This window comes from Lampetra fluviatilis, chromosome 3 (genome assembly GCF_964198595.1).
Source record: "Lampetra fluviatilis chromosome 3, kcLamFluv1.1, whole genome shotgun sequence".
Classification (NCBI taxonomy): Eukaryota; Metazoa; Chordata; class Hyperoartia; order Petromyzontiformes; family Petromyzontidae; genus Lampetra; species Lampetra fluviatilis.
In genome coordinates this window covers 1522923-1544179 of record NC_136277.1, presented here as the reverse complement: position 1 = coordinate 1544179, position 21257 = coordinate 1522923, and the positions used below count along the sequence as shown (strand labels likewise).

The 21257-nt window shown below is 61.8% G+C and overlaps 2 protein-coding genes across 7 annotated transcripts in view; one reads left to right on the top strand and one right to left on the bottom strand.

Annotated features, from left to right (window-relative positions):
• Positions 1-8867, bottom strand: part of CHERP (calcium homeostasis endoplasmic reticulum protein) — a 26071-nt gene extending 17204 nt beyond the window's left edge. For 3 of the 6 annotated variants that reach the window (XM_078881274.1, XM_078881279.1, XM_078881289.1), the window contains exons 1-11: positions 8715-8867; positions 7692-7862; positions 6866-7059; positions 6244-6489; positions 5631-5792; positions 5067-5204; positions 4481-4632; positions 3623-3737; positions 2911-3000; positions 2394-2534; positions 2022-2109 (exon numbers count right to left, since the gene is read on the bottom strand). In XM_078881274.1, coding sequence (XP_078737400.1) covers positions 2022-2109; positions 2394-2534; positions 2911-3000; positions 3623-3737; positions 4481-4632; positions 5067-5204; positions 5631-5792; positions 6244-6489; positions 6866-7059; positions 7692-7862; positions 8715-8739 — 1522 coding nt within the window. In that variant the 5' untranslated portion in view covers positions 8740-8867. Of the gene's footprint in view, positions 1-2021; positions 2110-2393; positions 2535-2910; positions 3001-3622; positions 3738-4480; positions 4633-5066; positions 5205-5630; positions 5793-6243; positions 6490-6865; positions 7060-7691; positions 7863-8714 lie in introns of those variants that run through there. The other 3 variants (XM_078881275.1, XM_078881308.1, XM_078881299.1) reach the window with 2 other exon arrangements.
• On the top strand, positions 8738-21257 carry LOC144947972 (uncharacterized). Its single transcript, XM_078877405.1, has 6 exons — positions 8738-8860; positions 11724-11892; positions 15526-15669; positions 16404-16631; positions 16670-17075; positions 18876-21257. The coding sequence occupies exons 1-6, from the start codon at positions 8738-8740 to the stop codon at positions 19636-19638; spliced, it is 1833 nt and encodes a 610-aa protein (XP_078733531.1). The 3' UTR covers positions 19639-21257.

The following is a 21257-nucleotide window of genomic DNA, read 5'->3' as shown; positions in this document are numbered from 1 at the left end:
CGTGAGCGAGCGAGCGTGTGCGTGAGCGAGCGAGTGTGTGCGTGAGCGAGCGAGTGTGTGCGTGAGCGAGCGAGTGTGTGCGTGAGCGAGCGAGTGTGTGCGTGAGCGAGCGAGTGTGTGCGTGAGCGAGCGAGTGTGTGCGTGAGCGAGCGAGTGTGTGCGTGAGCGAGCGAGTGTGTGCAAGCGAGCGAGTGTGTGCGTGAGCGAGCGAGTGTGTGCGTGAGCGAGCGAGTGTGTGCAAGCGAGCGAGTGTGTGCGTGAGCGAGCGAGTGTGTGCGTGAGCGAGCGAGTGTGTGCGTGAGCGAGCGAGTGTGTGCGTGAGCGAGCGAGCGAGTGTGTGCGTGAGCGAGCGAGCGTGTGCGTGAGCGAGCGAGTGTGTGCGTGAGCGAGCGAGTGTGTGCAAGCGAGCGAGTGTGTGCGTGAGCGAGCGAGTGTGTGCGTGAGCGAGCGAGTGTGTGCGTGAGCGAGCGAGCGAGTGTGTGCGTGAGCGAGCGAGCGTGTGCGTGAGCGAGCGAGTGTGTGCGTGAGCGAGCGAGCGTGTGCGTGAGCGAGCGAGTGTGTGCGTCAGCGAGCGAGTGTGTGCGTGAGCGAGCGAGTGTGTGCGTGAGCGAGCGAGTGTGTGCGTGAGCGAGCGAGCGTGTGCGTGAGCGAGCGAGTGTGTGCGTCAGCGAGCGAGTGTGTGCGTGAGCGAGCGAGCGAGTGTGCGTGAGCGAGCGAGTGTGTGCGTGAGCGAGCGAGTGTGTGCGTGAGCGAGCGAGCGAGTGTGCGTGAGCGAGCGAGTGTGTGCGTGAGCGAGCAAGTGTGTGCGTGAGCGAGCGAGTGTGTGCGTGAGCGAGCGAGTGTGTGTGTGTGTGTGTGAGCGAGCAAGTGTGTGTGTGAGCGAGCGAGCGAGTGTGTGCGTCAGCGAGCGAGTGTGTGCGTCAGCGAGCGAGTGTGCGTGAGCGAGCGAGCGTGTGCGTGAGCGAGCGAGCGTGTGCGTGAGCGAGCGAGTGTGTGCGTGAGCGAGCGAGTGTGTGCGTGAGCGAGCGAGTGTGTGCGTGAGCGAGCGTGTGCGTGAGCGAGCAAGTGTGTGCGTCAGCGAGCGAGTGTGTGCGTGAGCGAGCGAGTGTGTGCGTGAGCGAGCGAGTGTGTGCGTGAGCGAGCGAGCGAGTGCGTGAGCGAGCGAGTGTGTGCGTGAGCGAGCGAGTGTGTGCGTGAGCGAGCGAGTGTGTGCGTCAGCGAGCGAGTGTGTGCGTGAGCGAGCGTGTGCGTGAGCGAGCGAGTGTGTGCGTGAGCGAGCGAGTGTGTGCGCGAGCGAGCGAGTGTGTGCGTCAGCGAGCGAGTGTGTGCGCGAGCGAGCGAGTGTGTGCGTCAGCGAGCGAGTGTGTGCGTGAGCGAGCGAGTGTGAGTGAGCGAGCGAGTGTGTGCGTCAGCGAGCGAGTGTGTGCGTGAGCGAGCGAGTGTGTGCGTGAGCGAGCGAGTGTGTGCGTCAGCGAGCGAGTGTGTGCGCGAGCGAGCGAGTGTGTGCGTCAGCGAGCGAGTGTGTGCGTGAGCGAGCGAGTGTGAGTGAGCGAGCGAGTGTGTGCGTCAGCGAGCGAGTGTGTGCGTGAGCGAGCGAGTGTGTGCGTGAGCGAGCGAGCGAGTGTGCGTGAGCGAGCGAGTGTGTGCGTGAGCGAGCGAGTGTGTGAGTGAGCGAGCGAGCGAGTGTGCGTGAGCGAGCGAGTGTGTGAGTGAGCGAGCGAGCGAGTGTGCGTGAGCGAGCGAGTGTGTGAGTGAGCGAGCGAGCGAGTGTGCGTGAGCGAGCGAGTGTGTGCGTGAGCAAGCGAGTGTGTGCGTGAGCGAGCGAGTGTGTGCGTGAGTGAGCGAGCGAGTGTGTGCGTGAGCGAGCGAGTGTGTGCGTGAGCGAGCGAGTGTGTGCGTCAGCGAGTGTGTGCGTGAGCGAGCGAGTGTGTGCGTGAGCGAGCGAGTGTGTGCGTGAGCGAGCGAGCGAGTGTGCGTGAGCGAGCGAGTGTGTGCGTGAGCGAGCGAGCGAGTGAGCTCACCTCCCTGCGAGGAGGTGGGAGGCTGTGTGGTAACTGGCCCCACAGGTGCCTGGGTCGTGGCTCCCGGCTGCCCCGTGGGCTGCACGCCCTGGCGACCAAAGCGCCAGCGAAGGGAACGCACGGGGACACACGGGAACAGTGCGGTCACTTCTAACAGGCTTGAGACCACCACTCGCTACACTAGTGATCACAGTTTGAGCCCACAGCCATTATGAACCTACAGCGGGAAACAGACAGGGTCCGAATCGCGGATCTCACACGCGTCGCTCCAGTGCACCGACAAGCCCAATACAAAACAGCCGTCCTTCCCAGCGGTGTCGTGAGATGACGACACCTCCCCTCTCACCCCCCGCAGACTCCCCCTGCACTAACCAGCGCCGGCGGCAGGTGCGGCTGCATGGAGGTGAGGTGGTCCACAAACTGCTGGTGCTGCATCTGTAGCGTGCGGAATTGCTGCTGCACGGTCAGCTGCACGGGCGCCACCACCGACGCGTACTCCGCCATCAGCGCCGTCTGCAGCCCGCGGGGGGGGGAACGGGGTGGTGGCAGCGGTGACGGGACACACGGGTCATGTGACAGGCGAGGGACATGCGGTAGATACGGGTCACGTGACAAACAGCACACACGGCTCACGCGACAGGCAAAAGTTACATGATGGGTACAAGGCACGCGGGACAGATGACAAGCAGGTGGGTCAATTGTAAATTAGATTTAAATATGGGTCAAGTGACAGGCGGGGGACACATGACAAGGGACACACTGCACACACGGGTCACGTGACAGGACAAACAGCACACTCAGGACACATGGCAGATGTTAACCGACGGTAAGTTAACATTAACAAGCCTTGAAGACGAATGCAGGGATAAGAATGAGGAGGAGTGCTTGCCTTGTATTGCGCAAGGCTCGGGCCCGGGTTTTTCAGCTGTCCGATGATGCTGTCCTCAAAGTAGCGATTCTTCTCCCACAGCTGCAGCAGCTGCGCACACACACGGGGAAGTCGTCAACCGAGGGAACGCGGTAGAGGCAATAGAAGACACAGCGCCCAAGCGACGCAAACACACGGACATAACCAGGACACAGACGGTAACATAAAGAGCCGCAGCACACGGAAACGTACGGACACACGACAAAGACACAGCACAACGGCGCATAGCAGGGGCACAAAGTAGCGTCAACACAGCAGCGCATGGAAAGATGCAAGGCAGCGTCAAACCGGCACGGTAACACAGCACAACAATGCAACGAACACTCACAAAAAGACAAAGATCCCCCGTATAGCCTTAACAGGCTCTTGAGGCAAGTGCTGTACACGTGCACCTATGAAGAACAACACGGCGCACGTAGTGGTGGCGTGGCTCGCACTACGCCCAGCCAACTTTGTCTCCCCAGTGGCGACGTCTCACGCAACTCCAGCAACTCGTTTTCAAGGCCGAGTTGACCTAGAGGAGGCCCAGGACCGGTTCAGATATTCGCCGCTGCTGTTTGTCGCGAGCAGCAACCGAACTCGGGTCTCCGTGCTCACACAGACACACACAACGTGCACACACACACCTAACACATTCATACACAACGCACGCACTCACTCACTCAGCCCGTACCTTCGTAAGCTTCTGCTGTTTCTCCTCCTCGACGCCGGAGATGGCCATGCAGAAGATGGGCACCACCACCTGCTGCAGGGCAACCTGCAGCTCCTGCGCCTGCTTGCGCTGGCTGCTTCCGCGCAACCACACGCAACCGCAAGTACACATGAGCCGGCAAAGACGGGACCAAACAGGATCAGTTCCCGGATTTAATTGACCCCCAAATAGCGACAATTCGTTGCATTTCGATTTAAAGCTTTCGTGACTGCAGGGATTCACCTTCTTGGTTCTTTCGGTAAAGTCACGTAGAAGGGAAATAATAAAATAATAATAAAACATAATAAAATACAATTCTCACGACGTTTTGGCCACAACGCAAGCAGCCGTCCCTCAGGTGAAGAACAGGGCTGTCGGAAAGACAGCGTCCGAATGGTAAGCCACTTCATTGAGGTATCATTTGTGGCCAGGTTGTTTCTGAAAAAGAACTATATAGCGCAAGTGTGCCTGACCTGGTAAATTAATAGTTTAGTTTTTAGTTTTGTTCACGGGGCACGGCTCGGGTTCTGCAGTGGAAAGAGCCACCTGACCGAACAAGACAAAAAGCACCGAGCGTGGCGGTGGACCACAAACACGGAATCGCCTTCAATGCAGCCCTGCGTTTAGCACGGATCAGAGGTCGCAACCGGGTACCCGATACCCGTACCCTACCCGATACCCGGCTACCCGTACCCGGCCGGGTACGGGTACCCGTTTGCGACCCTGGTGCGGCCGGGTACGGGTACGGGTAAGGAATCAAAACCCGTTTGCGACCTCTGGCACGGATGCAAGGGGATGGGGGGGGGGGCAACGGGGCAATGGGGCAGGCACGGCAATCACCAGTGGTGCAGAACGTCGTTGATGAGGTAGATGAGGTGCAGGCGTAGCTCGAAGCTGGAGCCCGGACGCACGATCCTCCAGCGCAGGTACTCGGCCAGCGCCTCGCACACCCCCGTAGACTTGGCGTTTGAGAAGATCCACGTCTTGCCGGTCTGCACGCAGCGCACGCGAGAAGTCACCGCCGCCGTCACATCACCGTCGCATGCAACGTCACCGTCGCGAACATACGATCGCACCGTCACCGTGACACGCAGACCATCATCCGCAAACATTGACACGCATCATCACACACACCACCACTAACACATTGTCACACGGATTGCATCACACATCGATACCGTCGGACGCAGCATCACACACCCAACACCGTGACACAATTTTCACGCACACACACATCGTCACACACTAACAATATTAAATACATTCCCAACCACACCCCAAAACCGTCACACAGACACCATCACCGTCTCAAGAAACGCACGCCGTGTTCGCCATTACGCACATACCAAAACCATCTCGTGCACACACACAATAGACTGCTCAATCAACGCTGTTGGTGCTGGTGGAGGGGGGTGAGGTGCCATACAGAGATGGCGTCCTTAGTGCACGTGTCGATGATCGGCTGCAGGAGGCCGTCCAGGTCGCTCAGGCTGAGCTGGGCCTCGGCGGCCATTGCGCGCACGCGCGCCTCCTGGGCCGCACACACGGCCGCCTCCATCTGCTCCTGGCGTCATGCAGGGCGGCAAACGCACACCGTTACCGTGGGGACGCTCATGCGCCGTTGCTGCGGAAACAGCAACCCTCGCCAGCCTGTTGCGTGGCAACACTTTGTCAGCACCTCCCTGTTGCACAGCAATACTTCCGATTAGCTCAACTGTTACCAAGCAAAACTATCCATCAGGACCTCCCTGTTGCATAGCAATGCTACAAATTATTACCTCCCTGTTGCATAGGAACACTCACCGTCAACACCTCCCTATTGCACGGCAAACACTACTCATCAGCACCTTCCTGTTGCATAGCGACACGACTCTTCAGCAACAAGACGAATCTGCACCACCCTGTTGCATGGCAACCCTGCTCATCATTGCCGACTTTCACGCGCACCACTCGCTCAGCACCAGCGGCACCTGCTGCCCCCCCTCCTCACCTGCTGCTGCTGCAGGAGGTGCTGCTGCTGTTGCTGCAAGTTGGCGAGGCTCTGCTGGATCTGCTCCTGCACATGCTGCGGGTTGGGGACCATGCGGCCACCGGGCGCCACCGGGCCGGCGCTGAAGGGTCCGTCGGGGCCCGCGACTGGCGGGGCGCCACCCTACCGGGCGTCCACAACGACGACGGACACGACAGCGTTGAGGACGAGCTCACACCGCCACCGCCACCCCACGGAAAATGAACGTGCAATCGACGAGCACGGGGTTCCATCCATAACAGAGATTTCGCTGGGTCAGATCACGTAAATATACACGTGTCGTTAAACCCGCCACCACCCGACACAGCCAATTAGCAAGGTTCGTCACGTAAACAAACACGTGCCGTTTAGTTAGTGCTTGGTCGCGAAAGCCTACGTGTTAAATACATTCCCATAAAATAAAAATCACGAAACGTCGTGATTTTTATTTTACTTTTATTAATTTTTAATTTTTTACCTACGTGACTTTACCGAAAAAACCTAAGAATGTGAATCCTTGCAGTCACGAAAGCTTCAAATCTAGAAAGGATGTTTTATCATCGCATCATCGCATCATCACAAGCCCGGTTCACACCTGAGAGGGGACCACAGGCATCTGCGGCTGCGCTGGCATCAGGGGCTGCTGCTGCTGCTGCTGCTGCCAGGGGGGCAGCGACGGCTGCACGGGGTCGGGTCCCTGCTGCTGCCAGGGCGGGAGGCCCTGGAGGGCAGCGGATGGCGGCGGTTGGGCAGCAGCCTGTTGCCACGGGGGCAGCACCGGGTCGGGCTGCGGCTGCTGCCAGGGTGGCAAGGCCTGCTGCTGCCCGGGGCTGGCTTGGCCCTGCAAGGACATGAACACGGAGACGAAGGAGATTATGTCATTTGTTTTATAGTCCTGGTTTTGATGTTCCTTCTCACTGCGATGTATTCGCAACAGTGATGTGTGTATTGAAAAGAAACCGATATACATATGGCCACTGTGATGCCTTACTTGGCAACATTACTTATTTGAACACCTCACCGAGTCTCAAGACTCCTCTTAGACAGGCGGACCTGCATTTACGCTTCGTATAATTTGTTACATAACACACACACACGCAATAAGCAAAACTCAGCACCCGCATCTCCTGTCCTACAGTAGGCAAGGCGGACGCAACGCAGCCAAGGTGTGCACGCAACACACACGGCGGCCGTGCCCCCAGGATGCACGACTGTACCTGAGGCTGTTGCCACGGCGGGAGCTGGGGCTGAGCGTTGTCCTGCTGCCAGGGCGGGAGCTGCTGCTGCCCCCCAGGGCTGCCCTGGCCCTGCTGCCAGGGCGCCGTCTGCAGCGACTGCTGCACCAGCGCCTGGTGCAGAGAGACCGGCTGGCCCGAGGCTCCAGCCATGCGTGCCTGCTGCTGCTTCAGGACTGTGTGCGGTCAAGATCACACGCGCGTGTTTGTGAGGGCGCACAAGTGTGTACACATGCATGCGTGTCAAGAGTGTTTGGTTGTTTGTGCTTGTATGTGTGACAACGTAATTGCTTGATTTTGTGTTAGTGTGTGCATGTTGTGACAACTTGTGTGTGCACGTGTTTGCTAGTTTCCTTAGGCGCATATGTCTGTGTATTCGTGTGTGTTCATGGTGGTACAGTAGGGGGCACAGGTGGTGCATCAGCCAGTCATCTCGGTCATCTCAGTCGACCCGTGGCACCTGGGTCTGCCCTGTGACCTCCTGCCAGCGGGCGTTCGACACTTCACGTGGCCTCAAGGTGCACATGGCCTGGCACAAGCGTCGTGGTGACGTCACCGCCACTTAGTGGCAAATGGCGGTTGTTGTTGTGTTCATGCATGTTGTGTGCATGTGTCAATGCATGCCCGCGTGTTTTGGTGTACATGTATACATACATCTTTATGTGCGCATGCATGCGCATACATGCAAGTATGGTTGCGTGCACTGAGCAAACAGAAAGAGGCGACTACAACCACCACAGTGTGGTCACGACCGATGTCTGAAAGCGCATGTGGTGGTGGTGTGAATGAGCGTGTGTGCTACACCCACTCTGCTGCTCCGTAGTGACCTTGTACTGGTAGTAGTTGAAGTATTCTCCGCGGAAGAGGAACGCGAACTTGGGGTTGTCGCGTTGCTTCTGCTTGGTCATCTTCTCAAACTCGGGCCCATTGCGCGCGACAAACTGCGCCAGCTTGTCGATGATGTTTCTCTGCTCCTGGTCTGCACGGAGGACACGGGGCGGAGGGACACCGAGTGAGGGAGGGAGGGAGGCGGACCAAGGCATGCTGCCATCTGGGTAGGTCCCATCGCCTATCTCGTGTCGTTGCTATCCCCTCGGGAGCTGCATGCACCTCTGTGCGATCACTTGCACACCACTTTTCCCACCTTGATAATGAAGCCATTCGGTTGGGAAGACACCACCGGCAATTATAAATACCCCACACGGGAGAGGACGTTCATTCTAGATTTGAAGCTTTCGTGACTGCAAGGATTCATATTCGTAGGTTTTTTCGGTAAAGTCACATAGGTAAAAAAACATTAAAAATAAAATAAAAATCACGACGTTTCGGAGGCAACACAAGCTTCCGTCTTCAGGTGGTACCGTCACAGCCACGACAGCTGTATCAAGTAAATGAGAGATTGCAGTAGCTACCACTCCGTTTATATAATGGTTGCACCACCACCTTCTCCAACCATTATATAAACGGAGTGGTAGCTACTGCAATCTCTCATTTACTTGATACAGCTGTCGTGGCTGTGACGGTACCACCTGAAGACGGAAGCTTGTGTTGCCTCCGAAACGTCGTGATTTTTATTTTATTTTTTAATGTTTTTTTACCTACGTGACTTTACCGAAAAAACCTAAGAATAAGAGGACGTTCAGTTTGTGAATAAAACTATCCGCAAAAATCGATTTTGTCATTTGAAATCGCCCGCGTTGGAAACCCAAGAAACGCGGCCTAGTCTAACCAAGTTGCGCCTGGCCGTCGCCTGGCACCACCGTTGCCCTCCCCCGCCCGCTCCCCGTTCCCCGCTGCCTTTCTCGGGCGGGTCTCGCACGGCGCCGCTCACCGTCGGGAGGCTGCGGGATGTCCATGGCGGGATGTCGCGGGCGTCCGCGTCTTCCCCCTCCTCCTCCTCCTCGTATCCGCGACGACGACGAAGGCGACGCTGGCGGGAACACGGAGAGGCCCAGCGACGACCAGCATACGGGAGCAGTGCGCATGCGCCGACTGCCCCGCGCCCCGCCCCCTCACACACTGCCCCGCCCCCTCACACACTGCCCCGCCCCCTCACTCACTGCCCACCCCCCTCACACACAGCCCCTCCCCCTCACCCCCCTCACACACAGCCCCGCCCCCTCACCCCCCTCACACACAGCCCCGCCCCCTCACTCACTGCCCCTCCCCCTCACCCCCCTCACACACAGCCCCGCCCCCTCACTCACTGCCCCGCCCCCTCACACACAGCCCCGCCCCCTCACTCACTGCCCCTCCCCCTCACACACAGCCCCGCCCCCTCACTCACTGCCCCGCCCCCTCACACACAACCCCGCCGCTCAGTTATTATTATTTTAACTCGCTGGGGATGGCCTCCAAAATAAAATCCAGAATAGGCGACGTTTCGGGCAATGGCCCTTCGCGATTATAATACACAAGTATTATAATACTCGCGTATTATAATACTCGCGTATTATAATCGCGAAGTCGGAGCATGCGTGACTTCGGCGGCCATCTTTCTTAGGGATGGGACGTCCACAGCCTTTGGTATTGGGCTCGCTTGATGACGTCACCGCGCACTGCGCGACGTCACTGGAGGGGAGGCGGGGTTGTCTCCCTGCGTAAGATGGCCGTCGCCCACTTAGACACCCCCCCTCCCCACGATTCACCCTTCCCCCCCACGCAAGACCCCCCCCCCCCGCAAGTCCCCCCCCCCCGCAAGTCCCCCCCCCCCGCAAGTCCCCCACCCCCCCCGCAAGTCCCCCCCCCCGCAAGTCCTCCCCCCCCCCCCCCGCAAGTCCCCCCCCCGCAAGTCCCCCCCCGCAAGCCCCCCCCCCCCGCAAGTCCCCCCCCCGCAAGCCCCCCCCCCCCGCAAGTCCCCCCATCCCGCAAGTCCCCCCCCCCCCAAGTCCCCCCCCGCAAGCCCCCCCCCCCGCAAGTTCCCCCATCCCGCAAGTCCCCCCCCCCCCCCGCAAGTCCCCCCCCCCAAGTCCCCCCCCCCCCCGCAAGTCCCCCCCCCCCCGCAAGTCCCCCCATCCCGCAAGTCCCCCCCCCTGCAAGTCCCCCCCCCCCGCAAGTCCCAGCCCCACCCCGCAAGTCCCACCCCGCAAGTCCCCCCCCCCCGCAAGTCCCTCCCCGCAAGCCCCCCCCCCCCGCAAGTCCCCCCTCCCCGCAAGTCCCACCCCCCCCCCCGCAAGTCCCCCCATCCCGCAAGTCCCCCCCCCCGCAAGTCCCCCCATCCCGCAAGTCCCCCCCCCCCCGCAAGTCCCCCCCCCCCGCAAGTCCCACCCCCCCAAGTCCCACCCCGCAAGTCCCCCCCCCCCGCAAGTCCCCCCCCCCCAAGTCCCCCCCCACCCCGCAAGTCCCCCCCCGCAAGTCCCCCCCCCCGCAAGTCCCCCCCCCCCCGCAAGTCCCCCCCCACCCCGCAAGTCCCCCCCCCCCCGCAAGTCCCCCCCCCCCCCGCAAGTCCCCCCCCATCCCGCAAGTCCCCCCCACCCGCAAGTCCCCCCCCCCCAAGTCCCACCCCGCAAGTCCCCCCCCCCCCGCAAGTCCCCCCCCGCAAGTCCCCCCCCCCGCAAGTCCCCCCCCCCCCCGCAAGTCCCCCCCCACCCCGCAAGTCCCCCCCCCCCAAGTCCCCCCCCGCAAGTCCCCCCCCCCCGCAAGTCCCCCCCCCCCCCGCAAGTCCCCCCCCCACCCCGCAAGTCCCCCCCCCCCCGCAAGTCCCCCCATCCCGCAAGTCCCCCCCACCCGCAAGTCCCCCCCCCCAAGTCCCCCCCCGCAAGTCCCCCCCCCCCGCAAGTCCCCCCCCACCCCGCAAGTCCCCCCCCCCCCCCGCAAGTCCCCCCATCCCGCAAGTCCCCCCCCCCGCAAGTCCCACCCCCCCCCCGCAAGTCCCCCCCCCACCCCGCAAGTCCCCCCCCCCCCGCAAGTCCCCCCCCCCCCCGCAAGTCCCCCCATCCCGCAAGTCCCCCCCCACCCCGCAAGTCCCCCCCCCCCCCGCAAGTCCCCCCATCCCGCAAGTCCCCCCCCACCCGCAAGTCCCCCCCCCCCAAGTCCCACCCCGCAAGTCCCCCCCACCCCGCAAGTCCCCCCCCCCCCCGCAAGTCCCCCCATCCCGCAAGTCCCCCCCCCCGCAAGTCCCCCCCCCCCCGCAAGTCCCCCCCCCCCCGCAAGTCCCCCCCCCCCCCGCAAGTCCCCCCCCCCCCCCAAGTCCCCCCCCCCCCCCAAGTCCCCCCCTTCCCCCCACGAGAGATCGCGACCCGGCGCGCCGTGGTCACGTGCGCCGCAGTGAGGCGCCACGCGATTGGTTGATGGTAATTGGATGCGGCTCGCGATTGGTTGGCGGCGGCGGCGTCGTAGTGGGGGGCGGGGCGACGCCGAGAAGCGGCTTCAGCTGCGGCCGAGAGGCGAAACAAAGCAGCTACAGCTGCTACTACAGCTACATCTACAGCTGCAGCAGCAGCTACAGCTGCTGTTGCTACAGCTACTACAGCTACAGCTGCTACTACAGCTACATCTACAGCAGCAACAGCAGCAGCTACAGCTGCTACTACAGCTACATCTACAGCTACTACAGCTACAGCTACATCTACAGCAGCAGCAGCAGCTACAGCTGCTACTACAGCTACATCTACAGCAGCAGCAGCAGCTACAGCTGCTACTACAGCTACATCTACAGCAGCAGCAGCTACAGCTGCTACTACAGCAGCAGCAGCTACAGCTGCTACTACAGCAGCAGCAGCTACAGCTGCTGTTGCTACAGCTACTACAGCTACAGCTGCTACTACAGCTACATCTGCAGCAGCTGCAGCAGCAGCTACAGCTGCTGTTGCTACAGCTACTACAGCTGCTGTTGCCGCAGATACTACAGCGACAGCTGCTGCTGCTGCTACAGCTACAACAGCCGCTGCTGCAACTACTACAGCAGAAGCAACAGCAGCAACAACGGCAACAGCAGCAGAAGCAACAGCAGCTACAACAGCAGCAGCAGAAGCAACAGCAGCTGCTGCAAAAGTCAGCGACTGCACCGCGTGAGCCCCTGGGTGCAGCCACCTTAGAGGCGCTGGGGGTTGGGATAGGGGGGGGGGGTGCAGGGGGGGGGGTGCAGGGGTGAGCAGTGTGGTGAGCAGTGTGGTGAGCAGTGTGGTGAGCAGTGTGGTGAGCAAGAGTGGTGAGCAGTGTGGTGAGCAAGTGTGGTGAGCAAGTGTGGTGAGCAAGTGTGGTGAGCAAGTGTGGTGAGCAGTGTGGTGAGCAAGTGTGGTGAGCAGTGTGGTGAGCAGTGTGGTGAGCAAGTGTGGTGAGCAAGTGTGGTGAGCAAGTGTGGTGAGCAGTGTGGTGAGCAGTGTGGTGAGCAAGTGTGGTGAGCAGTGTGGTGAGCAGTGTGGTGAGCAGTGTGGTGAGCAGTGTGGTGAGCAAGTGTGGTGAGCAGTGTGGTGAGCAGTGTGGTGAGCAGTGTGGTGAGCAGTGTGGTGAGCAGTGTGGTGAGCAAGTGTGGTGAGCAAGTGTGGTGAGCAGTGTGGTGAGCAGTGTGGTGAGCAAGTGTGGTGAGCAGTGTGGTGAGCAGTGTGGTGAGCAGTGTGGTGAGCAGTGTGGTGAGCAGTGTGGTGAGCAAGTGTGGTGAGCAGTGTGGTGAGCAGTGTGGTCAGCAGTGTGGTGAGCAAGTGTGGTGAGCAGTGTGGTGAGCAGTGTGGTGAGCAGTGTGGTGAGCAGTGTGGTGAGCAGTGTGGTGAGCAAGAGTGGTGAGCAGTGTGGTGAGCAAGTGTGGTGAGCAGTGTGGTGAGCAGTGTGGTGAGCAAGTGTGGTGAGCAGTGTGGTGAGCAGTGTGGTGAGCAAGTGTGGTGAGCAGTGTGGTGAGCAAGTGTGGTGAGCAGTGTGGTGAGCAAGTGTGGTGAGCAAGTGTGGTGAGCAAGAGTGGTGAGCAGTGTGGTGAGCAGTGTGGTGAGCAGTGTGGTGAGCAGTGTGGTGAGCAGTGTGGTGAGCAGGGAGGTTGGGGGAGCTGTCAACCCACACGCTCAGCGCGGTGTTCTTGTACAGGGGAATCGAGATCTCAGGTGCATGCAGCGTGCAGCCCATTCATTCTGTTTGTGTCTCTCTCCATTGCGATGGGACTTTGTGGGATGAACGTTGAGATGGGTAAGGGTCACGGGGTGACCAATGCGGTCTGAGTTGGTCAGTAATCAGGTCGGGCGCTGGTAAGGAGCTGCAGCAGGAGGCGAGAGAGGCAGGTGGAGGATTGTGGAGGCGGCAGCAGCAGCAGCAGCAGCAGCAGCAGCAGCAGCAGCAGCAGCAGCAGCAGCAGCAGCAGCAGCAGCAGCAGCAGCAGCAGCAGCAGCAGCAGGAGGCAGCAGCAGCAGCAGGAGGCAGCAGCAGCAGCAGGAGGCAGCAGCAGCAGCAGGAGGCAGCAGCAGCAGCAGCAGGAGGCAGCAGCAGCAGCAGCAGCAGCAGCAGCAGCAGCAGGAGGCAGCAGCAGCAGCAGCAGGAGGCAGCAGCAGCAGCAGCAGGGAGGCAGCAGCAGCAGCAGGAGGCAGCAGCAGCAGCAGGAGGCAGCAGCAGCAGCAGCAGGAGGCAGCAGCAGCAGCAGCAGCAGCAGGAGGCAGCAGCAGCAGCAGGAGGCAGCAGCAGCAGGAGGCAGCAGCAGCAGCAGGAGGCAGCAGCAGCAGCAGGAGGCAGCAGCAGCAGGAGGCAGCAGCAGCAGCAGCAGGAGGCAGCAGCAGCAGCAGCAGGAGGAGGAGGAGGAGGAGGCAGCAGCAGCAGGAGGCAGCAGCAGCAGCAGCAGCAGGAGGCAGCAGCAGCAGCAGCAGGAGGCAGCAGCAGCAGCAGGAGGCAGCAGCAGCAGCAGCAGGAGGCAGCAGCAGCAGCAGGAGGCAGCAGCAGCAGCAGCAGCAGGAGGCAGCAGCAGCAGCAGGAGGCAGCAGCAGCAGCAGCAGCAGGAGGCAGCAGCAGCAGCAGCAGCAGCAGCAGGGAGGCAGCAGCAGCAGGAGGAGGCAGCAGCAGCAGCAGCAGGAGGCAGCAGCAGCAGCAGCAGCAGCAGCAGGAGGCAGCAGCAGCAGCAGCAGCAGGAGGCAGCAGCAGCAGCAGCAGCAGGAGGCAGCAGCAGCAGCAGCAGGAGGCAGCAGCAGGAGGAGGAGGGGGTGTGGATCTTAGCGAGGCTGCGCACGATCAGGGAGGGTCAAGAATGTCGTCTGTTCACATTGTGCTGGGAGCGCTGCTGCTGCTGCTGCTCTCACTGGTGCTGGTGGTGGCGGCTGAGGGAGCTGTCTGATGCTGCTGCTGCCCCTGCTGCTGCTGCCCCCGCCCCTCACCCACTATAACCCCCTAGCTACTAGCCCCGCCCCTCACCCACTATAACTCCCTAGCTACTAGCCCCTCCCCTCACCCACTATAACCCACTAGCCCGCCCCTCACCCACTAGCCCCGCCCCTCACCCACTAGCCCCGCCCCTCACCCACTATAACCCACCAGCCCACCCCTCACCCACTAGCCCCGCCCCTCACCCACTAGCCCCTCACCCACTATAACCCACCAGCCCCGCCCCTCACCCTCACCCACTAGCCCCGCCCCTCACCCACGAGCCCCTCCCTCACCCACTATAACCCACCCGCCCCTCACCCTCACCCACGAGCCCCGCCCCTCACCCACGAGCCCCTCCCCTCACCCACTATAACCCACCAGCCACCTCTACTTGCCGAACCCCCAAGCGACTAACCACACAGCCACTAGTGTTAGTAGCTAGCCACAAAGCCATCAGTGTGAAGGCTCCCCTAACCACACAGCCACTAGTAATTAGTAGCTAGCCACAGAGCCATCAGTGTGAAGGCTCCCCTAACCACACAGCCACTAGTATTAGTAGCTAGCCACAGAGCCATCAGTGTGAAGGCTCCCCTAACCACACAGCCACTAGTATTAGTAGCTAGCCACAAAGCCATCAGTGTGAAGGCCACCCCTAACCACACAGCCACTAGTGTTAGTAGCTAGCCACAGAGCCATCAGTGTGAAGGCTCCCCTAACCACACAGCCACTAGTGTTAGTAGCTAGCCACAGAGCCATCAGTGTGAACACTACCCTAACCACACAGCCACTAGTATTAGAAGCTAGCCACAAAGCCATCAGTGTGAAGGCTCCCCTAACCACACAGCCACTCATCAGAATCCAGTGTTCATACCGGAGCAACCGGATGAGCTTTGCATCTCTTCTTTACAGATGTCGAGTCGTTTCAGTGATGTCCACGAGTATGAAGGCCTACCCCTAGCCACCGAGCCACGTTGACACGACCCCTCAACTCGCCCACACGACCCCTCAACTCGCCCACACGACCTCTGACCCCTGACCGTTCCCCCGTCGGTGCCGCTGCTGTAAGTGTCCACGTGATGGGGCCCAGTTTTGTTGAGCGGCTGTCATCTGTGGTGGCCAGGTCGCTTCTGAAACAAATAAGTGATTACTAGCCTCAGTGGGCGGGGGGCTTTGCCTGGCAGGATGGGCATGGTTTAGTTGTTGTATTTGTACGTGTCTGGGTGGTTCGTTTATCTTGTTTTTTGTACCGTTTGTTGTTTGTAACGTTCTTAGCCCGTGTCACCGACCGGACATCTGTGAAAACAAGGGCTTTACAGCTCATCGGATTCCTCCCCCAGCTATAGATTCTGATTCTGTGTCGTTTGCCGTGCCAGCGAGTGCAGGCGCGGGGGTCCATGGCGGAGGCGCCGGCGTTCCTGGCGGGCGGCTCGCAGGTCGCCCCGTGGCTGCCGGGGGAGCTGTGGCAGGCGCCGGGGGGGGGGCGGCGGCGGCAACGGCGGGAGAGAGCGGCCACCAACGTGAGGGCCTCCACACGATCGGGTCAGGGTTCGGGCCCGGGTCAGGGTTCGGGCCCGGGTCAGGGTTCGGGCCCGGGTCAGGGTTCGGGCCCGGGTCAGGGTTCGGGCCCGGGTCAGGGTTCGGGCCCGGGTCAGGGTTCGGGCCCGGGTCAGGGCAGTTTTGAGAACGATTTTCTTTCGTCAATTCGACGGCTCTCGTTTAGCCACGGAAGCCTCGCTGAGTCTCGAGGCTCTGTTTCGCGAGGGTCCTGCCAAAGCCCTCGCGGCAAAGGGCGGCGTCTCGACGTACGATCCGAATCGGGTAATTTTCAGCGGAGAGCCTGGAGAAAACCCACGTAGAACACGGGGGGAGAACACACTAATGTGGCACGCGAGTTGGGAATCGAACCCAGGTGCTTATTGCCGTGAGGTGCGAGTGTGTGCACGTGTGTTGAACCCTTCGCACCGGACGTAGCCCGCCGTGCCAATCGGAGGTGCCAGTATTAACCACCGCAGCGCGCTACCACCGGGCACTCCCAATTGTCACCAGCAACACGTTGCCGCTGCTGCTGCTGCTGCGATTATCTGTGGCAACTTGGTACAGCAATGGCGCGTTTAGTTTGAGTGAACCGTAGCCGGCATGGGCGCCTGGTAGTGAACTGCGGTGGTGGCGGTGGCGGCGGTGGCGGCGGTGGCGGCGGTGGTGGTGTCAGCGTGACCCCGACGGTTGCCCCGTCGCCCGCGAGTGAGCACAGGTGAAACCCACGAGGATGTGGTGGTGGAGGAATCGCTCCACCGGGTGGACAGCATTTTGGAGGCGCCGGCGCAGCCTCCGTGCGGCCACCTGCACCACCACGACCACCACGACCACCACCAGCAGCAGCAGCACCCGTCGCCGGAGGTCGGAGGTCAGCACGGTCACGTGATGGGGGACACGGGGGGGCCTGAGGGGGCCGAGGGGGCCCCCCCCGATGGGCAGGGAGGTGAGGGGGGGGAGGAGCAGGGAGGTGAGGGGGGGGAGGAGCACGTGGAGACGCGACGGGACGACCCTGTGGGTGGCGAGCGCCCCCAGACGGCGCCACGGTGGCACGGGCACACGGAGGGGGAGGGGGAGGAGGAGGAGCGCGTCGACGGCGACGGAGAGCGCCGGGCCACCGTGCCAAGGGACGACGCGGCGATGCGGCGGGGGGGGGACACCGACGGCGCGGGGGGAGACTCCCGGCGGCGCGCGCAGACCCCCGAGATCGCCGCCACGGGGGGGGCGCGAGGGGGGGGGGTCATGGCGCCCCGGCCGGGGGGGAGCGCGAGGAGGGGGGTGAGAGGCACCCGGCGCGCCTGGGAGCGCCGCCGCCGCCGCCACAGCAGCCGCCGCAGCAGCAGCCGCAGCTACCGACCGGCGCGACGGCGCTGGCCGGGAGGCCGTTCAGGTGCCGCTCCCGGCCGCACCGTTCCCGAGACGGAACACGTCCCGTCGCGGTCCGCCGCGTGCTCTGAATAGCTTGCGTGTCTGTGTGTGCGTGTGCACGCGTGTGTGTGTGTGCGTGTGTGTGTGTGCGTGCGTGCGTGTGTGTGTGCGTGTGTGTGTGTGTGTGCGTGCGTGTGCGTGCGTGTGTGCATGTGTGTGTGTGCTCTGGACGGGTGCGAGGGGCTGGTAACCCCTCCACCTTCAATTAATTACCACGAGACCACGATATAAACATAAATATGTAACTAATAAGCTTGTGCCGGAGGCCTCGGGGGTACAGGCTTTTATGACGTCTCCTGGCCAAACCCCAATTGGCGGAGCCAGGAGATTGAATCTTCACCCTCGGGGCTCCTCCAGAAACAACATAAAACCACTGCGGATGGCCACGTGGAATGTTCGAACGCTGGAGAGGCTGCCACTCCTTTGTCGGGAGCTGGACCGGTACCGTCAGGATCTCTGTGGCATTCAGGAGGTCCGGTGGACCGGTTCTGGCTCCTGCCACCATGAGGGGTGGACAGTCCTCCACTCGTGGCAGGAGACTGCCAAACAACAGGGTGTGGCTCTTCTAAACAAAAAAATGAAGGGGGCGTGGGAGCGTGGCGGTGAGGTGTGGGAAGCTGTAAGCCCCAGGATACTTTGGGCTCGCCTTCCCATCAACTGGAGGCGAGGAGTGGTGGTCGTGGTTACTTATGCCCCTACCGAAGACGAACATCCGTGGAGGGATGCAGGCAAAGCCGATGAGTCAGATGCCTTCTATGACCTCCTGTCACAGGTGCTGGCTAAAGTGGCCACTTGGGACAGAGTCATCTTGTTGGGTGACTTCAATGCCCGAGTTGGTCATGATGCTGGCACCTGGTCTGGAGTGATTGGAAGGCATGGGCCAGATCAGCTCAATAACAACGGTAGGAGGCTGCTAGATTTTTGTGCAGCCCATGGGCTTGTAATTACCAACATGCTCTTCCGGCATCAGCACATCCACACAACATCATGGAGGCATGCCGGGTCCAAGCAAGAACATCTGCTGGACTACATAGTGACGGACCAGCGGATGCGAGCCCATGTCCTTGACACCAGGACCTACCGTGGAGCTGATCTGCCCTCTGACCATCGACTAGTCATCAGTAAGATGCGCCTGCCATTCTTCCACTCCGGTGGTGGGTGTACACCCAGGACCCCATTCAAACCAAAAGTGGCCTGGTCTCAGTTAGCTGATGAAAGTTGCAAGCGAGAATTTCATCATCGCTTGCAGCTGGGGTTGGCATCGTCCCCCACTCCTCCTGATGTCGAGGGTAAATGGGCGAGGTTTAGGACTGTGACTCATGCAGCTGCAATGGCTGCTTTGGGTACCTCCACAGAAACCCTGGCTGACAGAGGAGGTGTTCAGGTTAGTTGAGAAAAAGCGACAGGCCCACTCTCATCGGCTACAGCATCCCACGTCAGAGAATGAGGAGGTTTACCGCAGCCTTCGCTCGGAGGTTCGGAGAGCTGTAAGGCGCTGCAAGGATGGGTGGTGGTCACGGGTTGCTGAGGAGATAGAGTCTGCCTCAGTGGCCCGTGATCACAAATCACTATTTAACTCCATCAAAAAAGTAACCTGCAGCGTGACCTCCTGCCAGCAGGCATTCGACACTTCACGTGGCCTCAAGGTGCACTTGGCCTGGCACAAGCGTCGTGGTGACGTCACCGCCACTTAGTAGCGAATGGCGGTTGTTGTTGTTGTGTATGTGTGTGTATGTGTGTGTGTGCTCGCGCGCGTGCGCAGGTGCGGCGAGTGCGGCAAGGCCTTCATGCAGGTGGGGCAGCTGGCGCGGCACCGGCGCATCCACACGGGGGAGCGCCCCTTCTGCTGCGTGGAGTGCGGGCGCCGCTTCACGCAGTCGGCGCACCTGCAGCAGCACGCGCGCACCCACACCGGCGAGCGGCCCTTCGCCTGCGCCCAGTGCGGCAAGCGCTTCGCGCAGTCCTGCCAGCTGGGCGTGCACCGGCGCACGCACAGCGGCGAGCGGCCCTACCCGTGCGGCGACTGCGGCAGGGCCTTCTCGGGCTCCTCGGCGCTGCGGCGCCACCGCCGCTCGCACACCGGCGAGCGCCCGTACGCCTGCGGCGAGTGCGGCAAGCGCTTCGCGCGGGGCTGGCCGCTGGCGCTGCACGCGCGCACGCACAGCGGCGAGCGGCCCTACGTGTGCGTGGAGTGCGGCCACGGCTTCGTGCACTCGTCGGCGCTGGCGCAGCACCGGCGCTCGCACGCCGGCGAGAAGCCGTTCTCGTGCGCCGAGTGCGGCAAGCGCTTCACGGCGCGCCAGCAGCTGCGCTGCCACGGGCGCGTGCACACCGGGGAGAGGCCCTTCATCTGCGGACAGTGCGGTCGCACCTTCGCGCAGTCCGCCTACCTCACCAAGCACATGCGCACGCACGCACGCGCCGCCAGCGCCGCCGGTGCCGCCGCCACCGCCGGCATCGTCGCCGGGCCTCCGTCCTCCGAGCCGCGGCAGGAAGTCGCCGTGGCCGGTGATGGAATCGTGTGACGGCATCGCGGGCCGAGAGGCCGGGGCAGGCGCCGGCGGCCGTTGCGGCCGTCACGGGGAAACTTGACTCGGCCTGCTTTGGGGTTAGGCCCAAGGGCTGACTGTGAGCTCGCGGGGCCTTGCGGGGCCTTGCGTGGGCCTTGCGGGGCCTTGCGTGGGCCTTGTGTGGGCTCACGCCAACAGACCCGAGGCCTCGGTGGCGGACGTAGCCGGGGCGCGCCTTGCCGTGAAGTTCTCATCCCTTGCCATGAGGCTGGGCTTTGGGCGTCGCTGACACGGCTTGTCACGTTTGGGAGCAAAAAAAACGTCGTGTTTTACAGCGTGCGAGTCCGCCGGGGGGGGGGGGGACTCGGAGTTGGCGGACGGAGGGACGGGAAGCCCAGGGATGTTCATCTCCTTCGGCTCCAGCGGCTCCAGCGGCTTCAGTGATGAAGGGGACGCCGGCGCGACTTGAGGCTCACAGCCGCCACGCAGTTGACAGCGTTCGTGTCGCCTTTTGGCATCCTCTGGTCCAACCCATGTGAGACTAGGCTCTAAGGAAAGCTGTCTCGGGTGTGGACCAATCAACTTCAAGGACAGTGCACACATTATCAGAGTTATGTTTTTTGTTTGCATTATGACTGCAGGTATTGTGGTCTATGCAAACATGACTCCTTGTAAAAAAGGTGTCAGTTTTGTTGCCAGATGGAAGGGTAAAAAAACAATTATCAGCGTTCGTGTCTTTCCGTCTCGTACATTCCACGCGGCTCCTACGGGCGGCGGACGCGCGCCCCGATGAAGGACGACGGTGATTATTTAGTCCCTTCGAGGATCTCTCGCTCGTTCTGAGATTTTTGTTTACCAAAAAATTAAGTTTCGGTCTAAATTTGCCCTGTTTCGCTGCCCACGTGAATGCCGCACGGCTGTGAGAGGGTTCGTCGCCCTGGGCGACCTCCCGGCACCTCCTCGTTGTGTCGCGCGTGACCGGCCACACGCAAGATCCGGTGCAATCCCGCGAGATCCGGTGCAATCCCGAGGGATCCGGTGCAATCCCGCGAGATTCGGTGCAATCCCGCGAGATTCGGTGCAATCCCGCGAGATTCGGTGCAATCCCGCGGGATCTGCGGGTGCGAAGCCAGGGATTTCGGCGGCGCCAGCGGAGTTTGCCACGGCTGCAGTCTTGGCCTGGGCCGGTTTACGTATCAAAGTGAAGCTTCGTATTTACAAAGCGCGAGACGCGTCATTCCGCGCGTCGTTCCGCGGCTCGCGCTCACGTCTCCCTGCCGACTGCTCGTGGGCTCGCAGCCATCGACTGGAATCAAACTCGGCTCGGCCCCGGCGAGGTTTGGTGAATAAACGGATCTGCACTGCGCACAGAACGCCGTCGCCCGTCGTGATGGGTTTGAGAGGTTCTCCGCTGCCAGCGAGCGTCTGCGTTGCTTTCACGAACGTCTTGGCAGGTGGCGGTGCCGCCGCGTGACGTGCAGGCACCGTGCGTGACGTGCGTCCCTGCCACGGAGAAGCCGACCGGGCGGGCAATCGCCGACTGCCCCGAGGCTCACGTCACGATTCCGTTGAGGAATCGATTTTGTCTCTCGGGCCAAAGTCAACCCCAACCCCCCCCCCCCCCCCGTGACTGG

Coding starts and splice junctions, on each gene's coding strand:
- LOC144947972 (XM_078877405.1), top strand. CDS start 8,738: ATGGCGGGATGTCGCGGGCGTCCGCGTCTTCCCCCTCCTCCTCCTCCT. Junction 16,632..16,669: donor CCCCCCCGATGGGCAGGGAG/GTGAGGGGGGGG, acceptor GAGGGGGGGGAG/GAGCACGTGGAGACGCGACG. Junction 17,076..18,875: donor CTGGCCGGGAGGCCGTTCAG/GTGCCGCTCCCG, acceptor GCGCGTGCGCAG/GTGCGGCGAGTGCGGCAAGG.